This window comes from Hemitrygon akajei, chromosome 31, assembly GCF_048418815.1.
Source record: "Hemitrygon akajei chromosome 31, sHemAka1.3, whole genome shotgun sequence".
Taxonomy (NCBI): domain Eukaryota; kingdom Metazoa; phylum Chordata; class Chondrichthyes; order Myliobatiformes; family Dasyatidae; genus Hemitrygon; species Hemitrygon akajei.
In genome coordinates this window covers 30,057,736-30,078,498 of record NC_133154.1, presented here as the reverse complement: position 1 = coordinate 30,078,498, position 20,763 = coordinate 30,057,736, and the positions used below count along the sequence as shown (strand labels likewise).

Below are 20,763 nucleotides of genomic sequence, written 5' to 3'. Positions count from 1 at the left end.
TTTATATTTTCAGTTCATCCCCTCCCCCCCACTACTTAGTTTAAACACATCCGTGTTGCAGTGGCAAACCTGTCTGCCAGAATGCTGGTCCCCCGCCTATCAAGGTGCAACCCGTCCCTTTTGTACAATTCATCCTTACCCCAAAACATACCCCAGTGGTCCAAGAATGTAAATCCTTGCTTCCTGCACCAGTTCCTCAGCCACACATTCAGAACCATTATCTCCCTGTTCCTGCCCTCTCCAGAATGAGGAACTGGAAGCAAACCGGAGATAACCACCCTGGAAGTCCTGCTTTTCAGCCTTCTTCCGAGTTCCCTCAAGTCCCGCTGCAGAATGTCCTTCCTCTTCTTCCCAATGTCATTTGTGCCAACATGCACTACCACTTCCGGCTGTTCACCTTCACACTTGAGGATTCCCTGCAATCGGTCTGTGATGTCCTGGATCCTAGCACCAGGGAGGCAACACACCATCCTTAAATCTCACCTGTTGCTGCAGAAACCCCTTTCCATACCTCTCACTATGGAGTCCCCTACTAACACGGCTCTTCCTGATGTCCGACTCCTCGGCTCTGCTTCTGCAACAATTTTTAACTCGCAGACCTGTCTGCCTCTCAGGCTGGCAGTATCTTCTGTCCTGACAGTTTCCAAGAGGGTGAACCTGTTTACAAGAGGTACATCCCCTGGGGTGTCCTGTACTTCAAGCATCCTTTCCTTCCTCATTGTTGCCCCTTTTCTCTCTTCCGGTATCCTTGGTGTAATGACCTCACTGTAGGTCCTGTCCAGAAAACTCCCGTTTTCACAGATGAACCTGAGTCATCTAGTTCTTTCTTCAGTGCTGCAACATGCTCCTTCAGAAGCTGAATCTGGACACACTTTCCACAGCTGTAGCAGCCGGGGGCACCATCAGTGTCCCTGACCTCCCACATCATGCACATAGCACACTGAATCAGCTTAGCAGTCATGTCTTCACCCTCTCCAATTGTGGCGTAGTCTCTTCCCTCAACCTCCGCACCAAAGACTCTCGAGCCAAAGACTAGCACTTTTCACACCAGGCACTTCCCTTGACCTGGCCGCTTTGGGAATGAGATGCAGTTGTTTTGCTGATTGCTCTGTGTTTTGACTGTTCCATTCATTCTGATTTAAACTGCCTGTGATTCTCTTGTTCTGACTTTGTAGACATTTTGGGAAACGACTGTCAGATGTCAGTAACTGGGGACACTACTGCTAACAAGCTGAAAATGGAGAAACCCTTGGTGCTGGTTTATAACAAGGATGGGAAGCTGCAACTTAACCCAAAGGCTCTGAAGGTCCTCCAGTCCTTCGAGGATCCAATGGTTGTTGTGGCTGTGGTTGGTGCTGTTCGTACAGGGAAGTCCTACCTCATGAACTGTCTGATGGAAGACAAGAATGGTAAGGACAGTGGCTGTGAATTTCCACCTCTAACCTTTCACCTTTATTTACTATCACTCTTGCAGAATTATCCCAAGACCTGGGACACACAGAGCACACTTGCATTTTCAAGCTGTCAGAAGTGGGAGATGTACTGGAGACATCCGTTGGTGTCACATTGGTGTTCCCATCACTGTTTTGGACAATGGATCTAGAGACATCAGGGGAATTTGAACAGCATACTTGCTTCATATCTCAGATGCAGAGAGCACACTGGTCTCATTAATGGTGATCAGAATTACCTGGTATAAAACCGACTTTGGGTCAACCATCAATCGTTCTTTTACATGAACTCTACAACAATCCCTTTTATTCTTCCCATGTTCCCAACAATTCCTCCCAAACCCTATCACTGTCACACAAACAACCTGCACGGCTTTGGGCTATGGAAATTGGCTTTTGTATTTGAAATGTTTACCTCTGTCTGTCTGTCTGTCTCTCTCAATCTCTCTCCCTCTGCAGGATTCTCAGTGGATTCAGCCTTACAGTCTCACACCAAAGGAATCTGGATGTGGTGTCGATCCCTTCCTCAGAGACCCAATGAGGTCCTCCTGTTGTTAGACACTGAGGGTCTGGGAGATCCTGAGAAGGTCAGTCCCTCTCTCACAACCATCCCCCTCCTCAGAACAGTGGTTTCATTACCAAATGGGTAACCCACAGACAGAGGAAAGATCCACAGACCAGAGTTCAAATCCCACCACAGGCAGTGTAGACATTTAAATGCTGTTTACAATCTAGATTTAAAGTAAAAATTAATTAATTAGTTTATTAATTAACTAGCATTTTTATCACAGGTTCATGCTGAGCTCTAAGGAGGGATTATGTCCTCTTTTCCTTTGTGGTCCAAGACCATTTCCCACTCAAAGTTTCCTGTTCCACCCACACCAATTCCCATCCCCATCCTCCCAAATGAAAAGGATGTTAAGGTGCCATGAGATAGTGCCCTCTCCCAGCACTGTGGCAGAGAGCACACTCGAAGACTCTATCTGTAAGTCTTTCTTCGGCATAAATCTGCTCCTGGTTGCATTGACAGGAAGGATGTTGTGGAGTGAAGCCTCACCCACCAACCTCTGTAAACACTGAGCAAAAAATGTCCAGAAATGGGATACGTATCTATTAGACTAATCTCTGAGCAAGAGCTCTCACTGGTCTTCTGTCCTACCTGCAGGGAGACACTGACAATGATCATTCCATCTACTTACTGGCTATCCTTCTGAGCAGCATCTTCATTTACAATGGGAAAAATCAAATAGACCAGCAATCCCTGCAAGACCTACAGTATCCTTCGCTGGTGTCTCTCAGTCCTTCTCTTTCAGGGTGATATCTCGACAGTGACCAGTGTCTCTCAGTACCTACCTCTCGGGAATATCTGCACAGTGACCGAAATCTCTCAATCCCACTCCCTAGGGAAGATATTGTAGCCCTTGTCTCTCTGTGGGATATCTGTGCACGGACTGATGTTTCTCTATCCTTTCTTTTGGCATATATCTGTTCACTGACCATTGTCTCTCAATCACAGAGTCATTGAGTTATACAAAAGGGAAATCATCCCTTCAGCCATGCTTGTCCATACAGAGTAAAATGTATTCTCAAGCTCATCCCATTTTCCAACACATTCCCATATCCCTCTGAATTCTTGTCATCTTCATTCCTGTCCACATACTTGGAAATTTGTCTAATGTACTGTACGTGCCTCATCTACTTCCTCTGCTGGCTGGTTCAATATAATCACCACCATTTGTCATTAAAATATTGACATCTCAAGTTCTTATTAATACTCTCACTCTAACCGTTCTACTATATCCTGTAAATTTCATTTCCTCAACCTTGCAAACAAAAACCACAGACCCTAGCAATGCCCTTCATGATTTTGTTATTACAGCAATGAGATCACCCCTCAGTCTTCTATGTTCCAAAGAATAAAGGCCAAGGTGTCTAACCCCTCAGTTCCATGACTCCTGGTAACATCCTTCTAAATGTTTCTTGGCTCTCTTTCGGTTTAATCACATCTTTGCTATAACTGTTTGACCAAAACTGTACACAGTACTCCAAGTGTGACCACACTAACGCTTTATACAATCACAGTGTCACCACCCACTTCAAACTTAGTTCGTTAACTAATGAAGGCCAATGTGCCCAACATTTCTTCACTACTCCTTACTCTCCACTTTAAGGGAACCATGCACCTCTACTCCAAGGTTGTTCTGTTGTTCAAAGGTACCTGGAGCCCTTCCATTTAATGTAAAAGCCCAACAATGATTAGTCCTTCCACAATGTAACTCTATGTACTTATCTGAATTCCATTTGACATTCCTGAGCCCAGCTGCCCAAGGTCCCACTGTACTTGCTGGTACTCCTCTTCACTGTCTGCTGTGACAGTGAAATCATGCTTGAGGACTGGACCCATCTCCTGCAGTTCCACAAATACATTTCCATCTTGGTCTTTCAGGGACCCTGTTCACCCCCATGTTACTCTTCTTTCATTAATATATTTGTAAAGTCACTTAGACTTCTCCTTAATTCACTTAGCTAAAGTCACCCCAATCTCCCTTTTATCCTCCAAATTTCATCTTCAGTTTGCTCTGGCATCCTCTATATATATTCAATGATTCCATTGATCCCAACTGCCTACACCTCCTCTTTTCATGACTAGAATTACAATAATCCTTGACATCCAGGGCTCTCTACTACCAGCAAAAATGAGGCTTCAATGACTGATGCTATGCAGTCTCTCTCAGGAAGAAATCTGTACACTGCCCAGTGCCATTCAGGAACTCTGTCTCAGGGACAGATCTGTACAGTGACTGACATTCCTCACCATTTTCCTGACAACCCTTCATTACTTTATCCTTGATGTTGCTCCCAGTTTTGTGACTGAACTGTCTAAACTGATCCTGATGAAGACACAGCCTGATGCCTGTGACAGTTGGGACTTGGTCCGTGTCTTCCCTGATTTTGTCTGGGTGATCAGTGATTTGACACTGGATATGAACATCGATGGAAACAATGTGACTCCGAATGAGTACCTGGAGCACATCCTGAAACTGAAGGATGGTGAGTATGTGGCAGTGCCAGTCTCTGAAGAGATAGGGTGAACTTGGAAATGGGCCAGAGAAGGGAGGGAGCAGAGTTGAAGTCCATGTCTGAGGGGTGGTGAAGGAAGGGGGAACCTGTTACCTTTGAGAATCTGTGCACACATACTCCAGGGTCTCCCACATCCTTCACACCTCTCACTCCCCACTTACTCTGCATTCCCCTGCCATATTCACTTTCACATTCCCTGCAATATTCTGATGCCCATATACACCGTCATCTGGTCTGATGGTACAAGTGCACCACTCCCACCCAGCTGACACCTCCTTTCCATCAGAGTTTCATCCAATTGGCTGAGTGCCACTGTCCTACATACACACCCCCTTCAACCAGTGACTCTCAACTACCATTTCAATGTCACATCATTGCCCTCTATGACAAGTCACCTATGACCCAACAACTGTGCACTTGATGTCCCTCCCACACATCCTGTCCCTCATCATCACACCTCGCAAACTGCCTCCCCTCTGTTTCCTTCCTGTCCTTCCCCATTCCTCCCCACAGTCCTGTGGGTAACAGTCACCATGTTGGGAATGGGAGAACAGACTCAGTAAGTGTGATTCCTGCCTGATTCCTGGTTCTGTTTTACAGGGGAGATCAGTGAGCAGGACAAGAAATATAATGAACTCCGCAGGTGTATCCGCAATCATTTTCCCTCACGTTGCTGCTTTGCATTTCCCTTTCCCACACACCGGATGAAACTCAAGCAGCTTCAGGAATTGGAGGACAAGGATCTGGATGAGGATTTTGTTACGGTGCGGCAGCAGCTCATCAGTTACATTCACACCCACAGGAAAGTCAAGAGAGTTCTTGGGGGTCAACTGATCACGGGCAGGAGTGAGTAACCCAGCAAAACCTCACCACCTCTCTTTAGTATAACACTAACCTGGCATAAGAAAATTTGCAGATGCTGGAAATCCAAAGTAACACCTACAAAATGCTGGAAGAGCTCAGTCAGCCAGGCAACATGTATGGAAAAGAGTAAACAGTCTCCATTTCGCACTGTGACTCTTCCTCAGGACTGGAATAGAAGGGGAGAAATCAGAATAAGAAAATGATGGTGGTGGAGGTGGAAGAAGTACAAAGTGAAACCAGGAGAGGGGGGAAATAGTGAAGAAAGGAGCTGAGAAGTTGATTAGTGAAAGAGATAAAGGGGTGGAGAAGGGGGAATCTTATAGGAGAGGATTGAAGACCATATAAGAAAGGGAAGTACAACGATGTGCAGGTGATAGGCAGGTGAGGTGGTGTGAGAATGAAACGAATGGAGAATGGTGAAGGAGATGAGTGGGGGATGGTTGGGCTATACTAGTTCAAGCAGTCTATGTTCAAAGCCAACAGGTTGAGCACCTTCACTCTGTCCTCCACAAAAAGCAGGATTTCCCAGTAGCCATCCATTTCAGTTCTACTTCCTATTCCCATTTTGAACATGTCAGTGCAAGGCCTTCTCTATTGCCACGATGAGGCCAGGTCATATTCTGTCTGGGTAGCCTCCATCTTGATGGCATGAACATCGATTTCTTTATCTTCTTCCCTGTCCATCACCTCCCTTTGTTGCTCCTACCCCTTCCCTTTCTTCCATAAACTTTTACCCTCTCATTTCAGATTTTCACTACTCCAGCCCTTTATCTCTTCCACCAATCAACTTTCCAGCTCTTTACTTCACCTCTTCCTCCTCTCCTGTTTTCACCTATCACCTGCCACCTTGGACTTCTTCCCCCCACGTCCTTTCTTATTCTGATTTCTTCCCTTCATTTCCAGTCTTGAATAAGGGTCTTAGCCCTAAACACTCACCTGGAATGGAATATATTATCAAAGTACATGGGAATGTGGACAGTGAGATTGAAAGGGAAGAGATTTGGAGGCCATTGGAATTATGTACAAGGGATGTGAGTGAGAAGGTATTGGGATCCCATTGGAAGTGTGTAGAATGGAAGGGAATGGGAACATTAGAGCCCCTATGGGAATATAAATAATGGGAATGAGTGGAATGGTGTGGGATGGAGTGTAGAGGGGTGGAGTGAATGGAAAAAGATAGAGTCCACTAAGAGTGAATGGGAAAGGTTGGAAATGTGGATTGTGGGGATGAATGGGAAAGGAGTGGGGTCCTATTAGGAGTATGAACAATGGGAGAGAACTAGAGGGGTGGGGAATGGACGTGAATGAGAATGGTTTGGGTACGTTGGTATATGGAGAGTGGGAATTGAGGTTGTGATCAGATCCCCAGGCACTGACCTCCAGAAACATCCCACACAGGATTTGTTGAATTGACCAAGACGTATGTGAACATGATGGCAGATGGGGTCCTACCATGTGTGGAGAGCTGTGTCGCCAAATTAGTGGAGGTGGAAAACCAAGCAGCTGTAGATGAAGCCCTGAAATTCTATGATGATGAAATGAAAAAATTCTCAGAACCTGGTTGTCTTACTATGAGCAAACTCATAGAGAATCACAATGCGTGGAGCATAGAGGCATTCAATATCTTCCACAAAAGATCTATGAATGACAACAGTGGCAAATACATCAAACAGCTGGAGGTGAGCTGCTAATGTTCAATGATTACCAAATGTCTCATCGCTGAGCACCAGTCCCTGGACCCAACACTTAACAACATAGAATGAGTTACAGACAATATCTCCTGGAAGTGAGGGGCTGAGAAACACTGGGTAGTGCAGGTCACTCCCTGAGTGAGAGTGGCAGAGAGACATCAGTTTGTATATGGATCACTCCTTGTCAGTGTAGAGATCTCTCCCTGAGAGAGAGCAACTCAGAGATACTGCTAGTGTTCAGATATACCCCAGAGAGAATGGGACTGCAAGAGACTGGTCAGTGTATGGACCTCAGAGAAAGTTAGTGTGCAGATCTTCCCCTTAGAAAGAGGGTCTGAGAGATACTGGTCAGTGTACAGATCTCCCCCTGAGAGACACCAGTTAGTGTACAAATCTCTCCCTGAGAGATAGAGGGGCTGAGAGACACATGTCAGTGCAGAGATCTGCCCCTTAGAAAGACAGATTTAGAGACACTTGTCAATGTACAATACTTGGTCTGCTAGTTTACTGTAATCTTTCCTTCACTCTCAGGAGACAATGAATTCCACTTACAAGACTCTCTCGGCCAAGATCAAGGAAAAGTCAGAAGAGCAATGTAAGGTACATCTAGCAAAAGAAATGTCATCAATTAAAGAAAACCTGGCATCTGGACATTACCAGAGTCCTGGTGGTTTCCAAAAGCTGAATGCAGAACTTGAAAAGGCCATCAAGCATTATGAAGAGAAGACCAAGAACGAGATGGAGGTGTGTTCCATTTTAAAGAGAAAGGCACTTACTTTACAATTCTCAGAGTTTTTCTTTCCTCTTCATTACCAGGATTCAGAAAATTCCCCACCCTACTTCCTTCCATTCACCAGCAAAAGTGAATTTGAGTTCCACTCTCTGAAACATCTGGAATTCGATTAACTGGGTGTAGTGAGTCTTTAATCGGGAAATCAGTTATGGTAGTTATGGTCAGTGGTAGGATTTCTCAGTGATGGGGTGATGAGTGCCTGTGAGACTATGGGATGGGATTCCATGGGTGAGAAGAGTTCATGATGGGGGAGATGTCTGTGGGATGTGAGAGAGGATTCAATGGGTGAAGAGTTGGTGATTGGCCAGAGTATCCATGTGCTGTATGAATTATGTTTTTAATGCTGGATTTTGAAACCTTCCAATCTCTCCCCTAAAAAATGTTAACTTTTTGCTTCCACTGTGCTTCAATAGAGAGAGTTCCAAAAAACAATCAGGCATTGAGGGAAAAAATGTTTGTGTCATATCTCTGTTGATCAATCCATCTTTTTATCTAATTGAGCTTGCAGTTCACGACAATTTCCCATACACTGACCAATCCAGTCCATGACTCCTAGTTCTAGGTTTACACACAGAAGTGTCTAGTCCCAGTTGTCCTACCTTTTCTCATAAGGTTACCTGTCCTTCCAGGTATCTGTCCAGGAACACATCTCTGAATTGCTTCCAGTGTGTTTGTCATAATAGGGATGTTGGGAGTGGACCCAAAAGCAAGAGACAGACACTGAACTACCTGGAACAGGACTAGGCATGAGAAGGAAGCAAGGAAAGTTGGGAAGAAAGGACACTGAACATGACACCGGCCCCGGACGGGACAAGGACTCCGGGCCTAGGCTAGGACCTGACTAGGATAGGGAACCAGGACATGGAGCTGGGAACTAGGAGCCTGGGCTTGGACTCCAAGCCAGAGACTGGACAAGGACCCAGAACCTGGGTCTTGACTCGGACTCGGACCCCAGAACTGGGCGAAGACATGATAAGGCAACAGGACTGGACGTGAGACTCATGGACAGGATGAGGAAACCCCAGCACCGGGCTGGGCAAGGTACTGCTGAGCTGGGCGAGGCACATGACAAGACGAGAACACAAAACCGTGGCTAGGACAGGACAATGACCTTGGATGTGCCTAGGACTGGACGAGAACCCGAAGCCTTGACTTGGTTGAGGAAGAGACAGGAACACAGAGCCTTGATCGAGGGAGAGACAGGAATATGGAACACCGAGCCGGGACCCCTCCTTGAGTACAGGACGAGACAGTTCCCAATGCTAGGTAGTGGCAAATGGCTGGACCTACCTAGTGAAGGCTTGGACACAGAGAGACAGTTCCAAACAAGGTGAGGCTCCAGATACAGGTGAGGTGAGGTGAGGCTCCAGGCACAGGTAGCTGGCAGTGCTCCAGAGGGACGGAAGGGAACAGTTCAGCCTCAGGGTAATGGCAATGATGGCTGACTTACCCAATGGAGGCAAGGACCAGGAGGGACAGATCCCACCATAGGGTAATGGCAAGAATGGCCTGACTTACCCCACAGAGGTGATGACAGCATACCGACAGGACAAACCCACACAGAGACAAGGACAGGATACTGACAAGAAGAACCAGCAACCACCCTCGAACCCAGGGCCACTTATATTATGTCGGCCCCAAGACGAGAATCAGGTGCCTACGATTAAGCCCAAATGAGACAAGGGAACGCCTGAAGACTCGGAGTCTGGAGTCCACGAACCGGACCATGAGCCAGAACGCAGACTTCACAGACTGGACCATGACAGTACCCCCCACTCTATGGGAGCCTCCGGCTGACCTAACAAGCTCTGCAGGATTAAGGATGACCTGGGCAGGTGGGGAGGGGGGGTGGTATTCAATCAGGAGGGAACCCAGGATGACGAGAGTTAGACGACAGTGTCTGCGTTTCTGGGTCCATGTATGGCTGGTTCATTCTATCATAATGGGTCATTGGGAGTGGACCCAAGAGCAAGATACAGACACTGAACTACCTGGAACAAAACTAGGCATGAGAAGGAAGCAAGGAAAGTTGGGAAGAAAGGACGCTGAACATGACACCGGCCCCGGACGGGACAAGGACTCCGGGCCTGGGCTAGGACCTGACTAGGATAGGGAACCAGGACATGGAACTGGGAACTAGGAGCCTGGGCTTGGACTCCGAGCCAGAGACTGGACAAGGACCCAGAAACTGGGTCTTGACTCAGACTCGGACTCCAGAACCAGGCGAGGACAAGACATGGCTATAGGACATGGAGAGGCACAGGATTGGATGTGAGACTCATGCACAGGACAAGGGAACCCCAGCAGAGGATGAAGGAATCCCAGCACTGGGCTGGGCAAGGTACTCCTGGGCTGGGTGAGGCACATTGACAAAACGAGAACACAGAGCCTTGATTGAGGGAGAATAGAAACGCAGAACACTGAGCCTTGGTTGAGGGAGGGACAGGGACATGGAACACCGAGCCGGGACCCCTCCGTGGGTACAGGACGTAAGGCTGGGACTCATTGCACGGAACGCTGAACACGACAAGACAGTTCCCAATGTTAGGTAGCGGCAGAATGGCCTGACCTACCTAGCGAAGGCGTGGACACAGAGAGACAGTTCCAAACAGGGCAAGGCTCCAGATACAGGCGAGGTGAGGCAGGGCTCCAGGAAGATGCAAGGCAAGGCAGGGCTCCAGGTAGAGGCGAGGCAAGGCAAGGCAGGGCTCCAGGTAGAGGCGAGGCAAGGCAAGGCAGGGCTCCAGGTAGAGGCGAGGCAAGGCAAGGCAGGGCTCCAGGTAGAGGCGAGGCGAGGCAAGGCAGGGCTCCAGGTAGAGGCGAGGTGAGGCAAGGCAGGGCTCCAGGTAGAGGCGAGGTGAGGCAGGGCAGGGCTCCAGAGGGACGGAAGGGAACAGTCCGTCCTCAGGGTGACAGCAATGACAGCCTGACTTACCCAACAGAGGCAAGGACCGGGAGGGACAGATCCCACCATAGGGTCATGGCAAGAACAGCCTGACTTACCCCACAGAGGCATGGACAGGATATCAACAGGACAAACCCACACAGAGGCAAGGACAGGATACTGATAAGACAAACCCCAAAGAGACAAGGACAGGATACTGATAAGACAAACCCCAAAGAGACAAGGACAGGATACTGACAAGACAAACCAGCAACCACCCTCGAACCCAGGGCCACTTATATTCTCGGCCCCTAGACAAGAATCAGGTGCCTATGATTAAGCCCAAATGAGACAAGGGAACACCTGAAGACCTGGAGTCTGGAGTCCACGGACTGGACTATGAGCCGGAATGTGGACGTCACGGACCGGACCATGACAGTGTTAGTGTTAAAGGAGACCTATACTGTCCGAAACCTGATCTAACTGAAGTATTACCCTTCTACATTTGTTACACACTCTATCTCTCCCACTTACTTGCATACAAACATTTTGCAAATCTTGCACTAGGCCACCCAGATCCCTCTACATCTCAGAACTTCAGAAACTCTCCCATTTGGATAATACACTTCTATTTATTTCTCTGCCATAATTGATATTTTGCATTATCCCACATTGTGCTCGATTGGCCTGATCCTTGTCCATTCACAGAACCCATCTCTCTACTCTCCGTCACCTCTGTGTGTCATTTTTACAACTTAGCCTTGTGTAATTTAAAAACATGTTCTGCTTTCTTTCAATGCCATGGTATAAATTGCATGTAGTGTCCAATTATGGTCTTACCAATTTCTTGTTGATTGCTAAGAGGAGTTTTCTAACTGTGTATCAATCCCTAGCACTGGATGTTTGATGGTGAGAGCCTGTCTCTGGTCTCTGTGGACTGGTGTGGTGGGAGAGGGTTGGACATGAATGATTGTATTTTGTCTTCTCTGCAGGGGTCGGCTGTCCTCACCCACTTCCTGGAAGAGGAAAAACCTCGTCTAGACCAGGTACAGGAGATGGACAGCAGGCTGACAGAGGAACAAATGCGTGTCTCTGGTGAGAAAATAAACAAAGTGCTCAAAATATTGAGGTCAGAGTGTAGCTGTAGATTTAAAATTAATTCTTTGAATCTGAAAACCAAAAATGCGAAACATTCCTACTGGGTACTTCACCTCAGAGTTCATCAGAAGGACCAAAGTCATAGTGAGATCAGAGAAGGGTGTACTGATGTTCTTGGACATGTTCACATGAAGAAAAAATTGGTGTTGGGTTTCTTGAAGAACATAAATAGAAATCCAGAATGGCTGCCCAAGAGGAGGAGGTTGAGTCAGGATAGGGTTTATCAGTGAGAAGTGGGTAATCCTTGTTGTAGATATAGAGGTGCAGAGATAACAGAAGGACTTGTCATATAATGTTATTGGATCTCGAGCATAAATACCAACTCATTCACCCTTTATTGTGCACTGGCCATTTATTTTTGAAATGTATAGGCAATATGTCTTTGCTGCAAATGGTATTGCTGCCACACAAAAACAAATTCCCATCATATGTTGGTTATAATAAACCTGATTCTGAATTCTGAACTCATTGAAGTGTCAGCACATGGAGGATAAGGAATCATCCTTGCTGAGGACAGAACACTTCACTTCAGAGAGAGGAAGATCAGGCAGGGTATTGAAGACATGGCAGGAGGCGGGGTTGGGTCAGGGGTGGGTGGAGGGTTGGAGGAATTGCAGGAAGTAGGGAGGTAAAAAGCAGAAATCTCAGAGGGGTTAAGGGATTGTGGTATACTGAGAGTCATGGGAGACCAGGAGTGAGTGGGGAAAGATGTTAGAAGCCAAGGAGCAGTATGACCCAGTGGTGGCATGAAATAATAACATTACAGTGGCAGAGGCATGTTAGAATAGATTGGCAGGTGTGGTGGGGAGTTGCTCATTGAGTAGATAGATCAAATTTGTCAAGGCAGTCTTGAAGAGGACTTCATAGAATGCATCTGTGATAGCTTTCTAAAAAAGTGTTTTACTGAACCTACAAGAGAATGTGCTATCTTTTCCTCATCCTGGGTAATGAGAGAGGGTAACAATCTTGTAGTTAGAGATCATCTTAGAAAGAGTGATCTGAGTGTAATTGAATTTCTCATACAAATGGAGAGTCAATAGTTTAATCCAAACTCGGTGTATTATACCGAAACAAAGGAGAATACAATAGGATGAGAGACAATTTGGCTCGTGTAGATTAGAAACACAGTCCACATGGAGTGGGACCCCAGTATTTACCTGATCATGGCCGTGGGTGATGGGAATGGAAAAAAATCTGTGGGACACCAATCCCTTTCATGGGGCAGAGTAAAGGCGCTCCAGTGGTTGGGGGATGCCCAATATTGCTGCTGGGGCAGTGAACTGGATAAAGAGGAGGACACAGGCAATAAAGATTGGGTTTTACGTTCAGACTCCACGGTAGGCCAAGAGCTGCCCATTTTGGAATGAGGAATATTTTCCCTGGACTTGTTTACTGGAGTTCAGAGACTGGGTGAAGAGCTGCTGTGAGACTTGCTCCTCTCTACCGCAGGACATGACTCTGGATGGACTTTCTGAGCCAGGAACAATGAATGCATCCTTCAGTCTGACGCCTGATGTGGAGAGGGTCCCTGCCCTGTGGTCACCAACAAGCCTAGATTCCCCTGAGTTGTCTGAGGATTTCTCCATCGCTGATCCTGGGGTAGGATTGTGTTGGAGGTGGAACAAGCTGTTGGGTTTGGGACACCCGCTGCAGAGAGAGGATTGCAAATGTCAGCTATGAGTGACTTCTGCCTGGAAGGTGACAGGTACCCATGGTAGTTGGGGTGTTGGTGTCCATAGACAGTGAGAAGTTGAATTGCCATGTGTCCTGTACGATGTTTCCTTTCATTCTAGTCCCTGGAAAAAGATGCAAATGGCTATTTACTTCTAGTATGGAAATGGCATAGCTCATGAGGTGTGTCCACACCATTCTACCGTACACCTGGTGCTGTGCTCGGACCACTATCTGTTGTAGTGTGAGCAGGGTCCACATACCTGCAGCTTAATAAGCTGGATAACAGCACATTTCAAAGATTTCTTCTGACTGTTGTGAAAGATGGAGAGGGAGAGCAGGGGAGTCTCATATCCCCACACCCCCCGCAATGGCCATAGGCAAATCTCACACTTGTCTCTTCTGTCAGGAGTATATTTGGGGGCCTACCAAGGAGTGGAGGAGATTGAGGGAGAGGACAGAGATGAAACTTTAAATATGTTGCCTTTGATTGTATGCATATTTGTAAAGAATAATCTGAAAAATTTCTAAAAATGACATTTTGGAAAGAAAACAGGTTGAATAATTATGTCCTTCTTTTAAGAATGGAATTTCCCTCCCACCACTGCCATCACCTGCATCTCTTCCATTTCCTGAATAACCACACTCACCCTATTTTTCCGTAGTCTTAATAGTGTTATGGTATCTTTTGCCCTTACGTACCACCCCATCAGCCTCTACATTTAGCACATTATCCTCTGCAACATCTGCCATCTCCAAAGGGATCCTACAATTGAACATATCTTTACCAGCCCTGTCCTCTTTCTGTAGGGAACACTCCCATTCATTCGTTTCTAACCCCCGCCCCCCCCCCCCGCACCACCACCAAATAATCTCCCCCAGCACTTATCCCTGCAAGCGGCTTAAGTGACACAGCTGTCCATACACCTCCTCTATCATCTCCATTCCAGACCCCAAACAGTCCTTCAAGGTGAGTTTGAAGGACTTCACATACAACTTTGCTGGAGTCATCTATTGTATCCAGTGCTCCCAATACAGCCTACTCTACATTGGTGAGACCCATTGTAATTTGGGAGACAGCTTCATCTCCACACCATCCGTCACAAATGGCCATACATTTTGATTCCAATTCCCATTCTGACATGTTGGTCCATGGCTTCATCTTGTGCCAAGAAGAGGCCCCTCTCAAGGTAGAGGAATAACAACTTATATTCCATCTGAGAAACCTCCAACCTGATGACATGAATGTTGATTTCTCCTTCTGGTAAAAAAAATTCCCCCCACTTCTTCCTCTATACCCCACTCTGACTTCTTCTCAGCTGCTTATTACTACCTCCTGAGTTCCCTCCTCCTTCCCTTTCTCCTATGGTCCAATCTCTTCTATCAGATTGCTTCCTCTCAAGCCCTTGACTTTTCCCACCCACCTAGATTCACCTATCACCTTCCAGCTAGTATCTTTCCCTTCTTCCCACCTTTTTATTCTGCCATCTTCCCCCTTCCTTCTCAGTCCTGAAACCAGGACTCAGGTGAAACATTGACTGTCTATTCATTTCCATAGATGCTGCCTGACCTGCTGAGTTCCTCCAGCATTTTCTGTGTATTGTCTTAGGCTGAACAGTGAGTGAATCTCCCTCTCAGTGTCCTGTCACACACACATAGAGCAGTGACCCCTTCACCACTCTCTGCACAGACTAATCAATTCATCTTCTGCCCTTTCTGTCAGCTTTGGAAGAGGAAATCTCAAGGGTGAAGCAGGGGATGGAGAAGATGGAGCAAGAGAGGAAGGTGGCTGAGGAATGCAGGAAGAAGGAGATCAAGGAGCAGATCAGGAAGTGGTTTGAGGAGGATAAAGTCTGCAGAATGGAGGAGCTGAAGGAAGCCATGGAGCATACGAGGAGTGAGATCCAGAAATACAAAGTTGAGGGCAGGACAGAGGATGCAGAAAGGGCTCAGCAGATGTATGACTACCTGGTGAAGAAATATGAAGAGACATCAAAATGGAGTTTCATGAAGTTCTTAAGGGAGAGTATTGCAAAGTTCAGGCTGTTGATGGAAATCTCAGGCTAAGTGGTTCAGGCTAAGTGGTAAAACCATTTACATCCTGAGCAGGAAAGCAGTCAAAAAAGATGTGTCATTTAGAAATGTGTCCACAGCACCAACCCTGTGACATCCCTAACAGATTCCAATCCCCCACCCCCTGTCTGATCAATGAACAGGACCCCAAATATTGTCCACCCACACATTTCCACATCCAATCTCCGGCCTGATAATGGGGCACAAACACTGGATCATTTAAAGTGGAGTCAGGAACTTTTCCCCGGTTCATCCACAGATTCCAGATGGTGAATCTCAGAACCCCAAGGATGTGAATGAGATCATCATTTCCCCATGACCCAGTGTAATATGTCACACTCTCTAAATCCCCTCCCACAGCCTATGGACAGTAAATCCTCTATTTTGTATTTGAAACAGTGCATAAGAAAGACGCCATACAATACTTTTGCCTGATAAATTTTAATTAATCATGATTAGTTCAAAAAAGTCAAAGGTTTAGAAGGTAGTTTCAAACAATTCCTGTTACATTTTAGCCTCACAACCTGTACATGTGTTCATAAATTACCTGCTCCAGGTGAAGATGCCTAGATTTCAATGTCCTCTGAGACAGGGTTGTGGACATTTCTTCTGCAGTTGTTGGACTCCAGAGTTACCACCACCAAATATCTCCTCATGCACCATTTTATGCATTCCAGATTCTCCCTAGTTATTGATAGCTAATTATGAAGCTACATGTCCAGTTCTTATCCATGTTTTTTTCAATCTTCTCATATACCCGTCTACACTGTACCACAATTACCTAAATAATTGGTTCTTTAATTATAAAGGGGTCTGTTGAGCAATCCATCAAAACTCTCCTTCAGCACAGAATGTCAGCTCCCACATCCTCCTTCTCTGCTGGTTCAGTGTTCTGGGTCAGCGGTCAGCTCTATTCAATACTGACCCTGTGTTGATAATGTGGTCATCCTCCACTCTGCTCTGTGTTCTGTGGATCTCTCTCTCACCGGCAGAGTTCCCTCTCAGAGCCTGATGGGGAACTTGTCATCTCCCTCTGGCTGTTACATTCCCACCATCAATCCACGATCAGTGTGATTACCGGATCACACTAATTAACCAGGCAAGAAAACCGACCGCCATCAATGAACAATTGGAAACTGAAATGTGAGAACAGATGACATTCAGCAGAGATATGTGAGACTGCAGGTGCTGGAATGTGGAGCAACAACAGCAAGATGGAGGAATCTTCAGTGGGTCGAGCAACATCTGTTGGTGGGGATGGGGGTTATGGAATTGTTGACACTGGGTCGAGATCATGTATTAGAACTGATAGAGGTGTCCTCAGCAGAGGGACCTGACCCAAAATGTCGTCAATTCCTTTCCTACCATAGATACTGCTTGATCTGTTGAGTTCCTCCAGCAGGATATTGCTTTATATAGGTTGAGTGAATAATTTTAGTTCATAGATTTGTTAAGTAACATAGATGCTACATTTAAACACAATATAACTTTATTAACAGATCAGTAATCTTTCCAATTAGCCAAATCAATGTAACTGCAATAATAAGAATCAGGATATATATGTGTGGATGAACTTAGATATTGGATCCTCATCCCACCACATGGAAGTGTGGATTTAAATACTAGTATTGCATATGCTGGTAAATCTGTGAAACTTTAGTAAATGTCTGGTGTGAAACAGGAGGTGTTCTCTATTGCATTTTGGACATTCCGGGGGTAGAAGAATATGACAGCTGTATCTTTGTAGGTAAGAATGGAGCTCATTGTTTGAAAGGTTCAAAGATTCCATTATTAGCAAAGTATGTATGCAGTATGGAAATGTGAGATTCTTTTTCTCCAGATAGCCATGAAACAAAGAAAAAACATGGGTAAGTTCAGAACGAAACAGCAAACCCACCCAACCACCCCCCGATAATAAAAAACTGGGATCACAAACATCAACTCCATAAACCCCTGTCCCCCTGCATGGAATGCAACAAAACATCAGCTCAAAATCTCCCTCCCTCACATGAAAACTAACAAAAACACAATGAGAACATCAACCCAGGACTCCATAACCTACACTAAATACAATAAGAACATGAACCACCAAATCCCCCTCATCCCCAATCAAAAACACAGAATATAAAAACCATAAGGCTGAAAATTTTATAGGCCATAGTGCATATCCGTAATTGTAGAAACCTCGGCAACATCCTCCAACATCATCAAAAGAGAGGCGCAAGGGGCTTTAATCGGTGAACAATGGAAGTAATAATCAGTGAAATGGAGTTGAGCAATGGATTGCAGTTTCTTCGCCTTGAGGGTCACACACACTGCTTTCCGGAATCTTCTCAGAGACAGCAAAGCGCTGGATCACTCCCTCGATCTCCAAGCTGTAAATCACAGACTATAGCAGTTCCAGAAACACATTCAAAATAGATGGAAAAGAAGTGAAATAAATAGTTTTGTCATCTACCCAGAAAATGTTGTCCGAGGGAGTGTTGTACAGAGGCGCCATCTTGACTGGAATCATTATCGCAATAGGAATCAGTGACATTTATGAAGATAGTCTCACATTAATCAATAACAACTAAATCATTGTGGCCAAACTAAGTTGGAAATTGAAGTGTTAAATAAAATGTCAGCTGGTTAATTTTCAATGTGATGGTTGACATGGGAAAGGTGAGCCAATATTAGCCCTTTCTTCCAGAAGCAACTCTGGTGAGATCACGATAGTTCAAACTGTGAAGTTCTCTAGTGCAGGTAACTGGATTTTGTATTTTAAATCAGAAAAGGGCAGGAACTGTGGGGTGAATCAAGAAGGGACAAATATTGCATTTATTAACAAGAACTTACTCAAGAGACATTATAACATTTGTTTGTAATTCCTATATTGGTTAATATGCAGTATACTGATTGCTATTGTATTAAACTAAGACCAGTGGCTCCATTGAAAGCACAATAATCAGGGAATCAAACTTGGGTGAACTTGCAGAGTTGACAGGTATCTGCTGAATGGGTTTGTTTGGTGAGAGGAATAATCAGCTTGTTGGGTCTCAGGATTTGGTTCATCATGTCTGGTAAGTTCTTGTACAATACACAGGTCAGCATTATTATTGCATCATTGCCCTGAGCATCTGCACTTGTATTATCATTGGAACAAGTTGGAATACACTAAACTAGACAGGACACATAATCACATGTCAATTAACTAAATATAGAGTACTAACAATGGAACGACCATAAGCTGTATGCATGGACTCAAAGAGGCCTCATTTTCAACAAGGCTGAATCACTGACTCAGAACTAGAGAAGGTAATTTATGTTCAAATTCTTCTGGAAGTGAATTAGAAAGTAGTTAGAATGTAGGTCACTACAATGTTTACTACTGTTGGAGAGACATCAGTCAGGAAGGAAAATAATTGTTCAGGACAACTAGGGTTGAGTTGAGAATTTCACCTCGGTTGACACTTTCTAATCCATGTAGCTATCCAAATGCATTTTACACATTATTGCACCTGCATCAGCCACTTCCTCTCAGAGCTTCTTCCATGTCCATGTAATATGCATTATCCTTTGTGTAAAATAAGTTTCCATTAAATCTTTCCCCTCTCATCTTAAACCTCTATGCTCTAGTTCTTTATTCCTATACTCTGGAGAAAAAGACTGAGTGCATCATGCTTCACATGATTTTATGCATTTCTACAAGGAAAAAGTCCCAACCTATCCAGCAGCTCCCTATTAATTATTACCCAAAGACCTGGCACATCCTTGTAAATCTTCTCTGCACCATTTTCCAGTTTAACATCTTTCCTCTCACAGAATGACTAAAACTGAACCCAATACTTCAGGTCCAACATCTCATACATCTGCAACATAAACTCCAAACTTACTCCTAACTTCTATACTCAGTGTCATAACTGGTCAAGGCCAGCATGCCAAAAGCACCATCTACCTGTGCCTCCATTTCAGGAAACCATGTACCTCTGTTCTACAAACTCCCCAGGGCTCTAATGTAGACTTAATAAGTCTGGCCTTGATTTCTCTTTGCCAAGTACAACACATCACACTTATCCAAATTAAGTCCAGAAGGCCAGAAGACACAAGAAATGGAGTGGGCCATTCAGCCCATCACATCACATCTCTGTGACTGTGACTGATTCATTTTCATTTTCCTTCTTAACCGTATTTTCCTGCCTTCTCTTCTTAATCTTTGAGGCCCTGACTGATCAAAAACCTATCAACATCAGATTTAAATATATGCAATGACTTAACCTCCACAGCAGTCTGTGGCAATGATCTCCGCTGATTCAAAACCCTCTAATTAAAGAAAGGTTTCCTCATCTCCATTCTAAGTGGACATCCCTCTATTGTGAAACTGTACTCTCTGCATGTAGACTCCCCCATTATAGGGAATATCCTCTCCACATTAACTTTATCTAGACCTTTCAACATTCCATAGGTTTCAGTGAGGCCCTCCGCATTCTTCTAAGCTCCAGTGAGTACAGGTCCTGAGCCATCAAACTCTCCTTATACTTTAACCTGTTCATTCCTGGAATCATTTTTGTGAACCTCCTCTGGACCCTCTCCAATGCTAGCACACCTTTTCTTAGTTAAGTGGCCTAAAAGTGCTCTCAATATTCCAAGTGCAGTCTGACCAGTCATAGAAAGACTTGGGATTACATCCTTGCTTTTATGTTTCAGTCCTCTCAAAATGAGTGCCAATATTGCATTTGCCTTCCACTCCTTAACCTTCAGGGAATCTTGCCTGAGGACTCCCAAGTCCCAATGTACCTCTGACTTTTGAATTTTCTTCCTATTTGGAAAAAAAGGCTTACACACTTTTTCTTTTGTACCCAAATGCATGATCAGAACACTTCCCTACATTATATTACATCTGACATTTCTTTGCCCATTCCTCTAATCTAAATCATTCTGCGAACTCCCTTCTTCCTCATTTCTTCTGGCCCTCCGCCAAACTTGACCACAAAGCCATCAATTCCGTCATCGAAATCACTGACATAAAACTTAAAAAGCACTCCTGTCATCAACCCCTACAGAACAGCACTAGTCACCCGACTATTACTAATATCTCCACAATCTGTCCAGCTACCT

General features: G+C 45.2%; 1 protein-coding gene across 1 annotated transcript; it reads left to right on the top strand.

Moving 5' to 3' along the window:
- Nucleotides 1-1,198: 1,198 nt before the first annotated feature.
- Nucleotides 1,199-2,769, top strand: LOC140718982 (guanylate-binding protein 1-like). The gene is made up of 3 exons (XM_073033293.1): nt 1,199-1,409; nt 1,911-2,038; nt 2,617-2,769. The coding sequence occupies exons 1-3, from the start codon at nt 1,199-1,201 to the stop codon at nt 2,767-2,769; spliced, it is 492 nt and encodes a 163-aa protein (XP_072889394.1).
- The last annotated feature ends 17,994 nt before the right edge of the window (nt 2,770-20,763 follow it).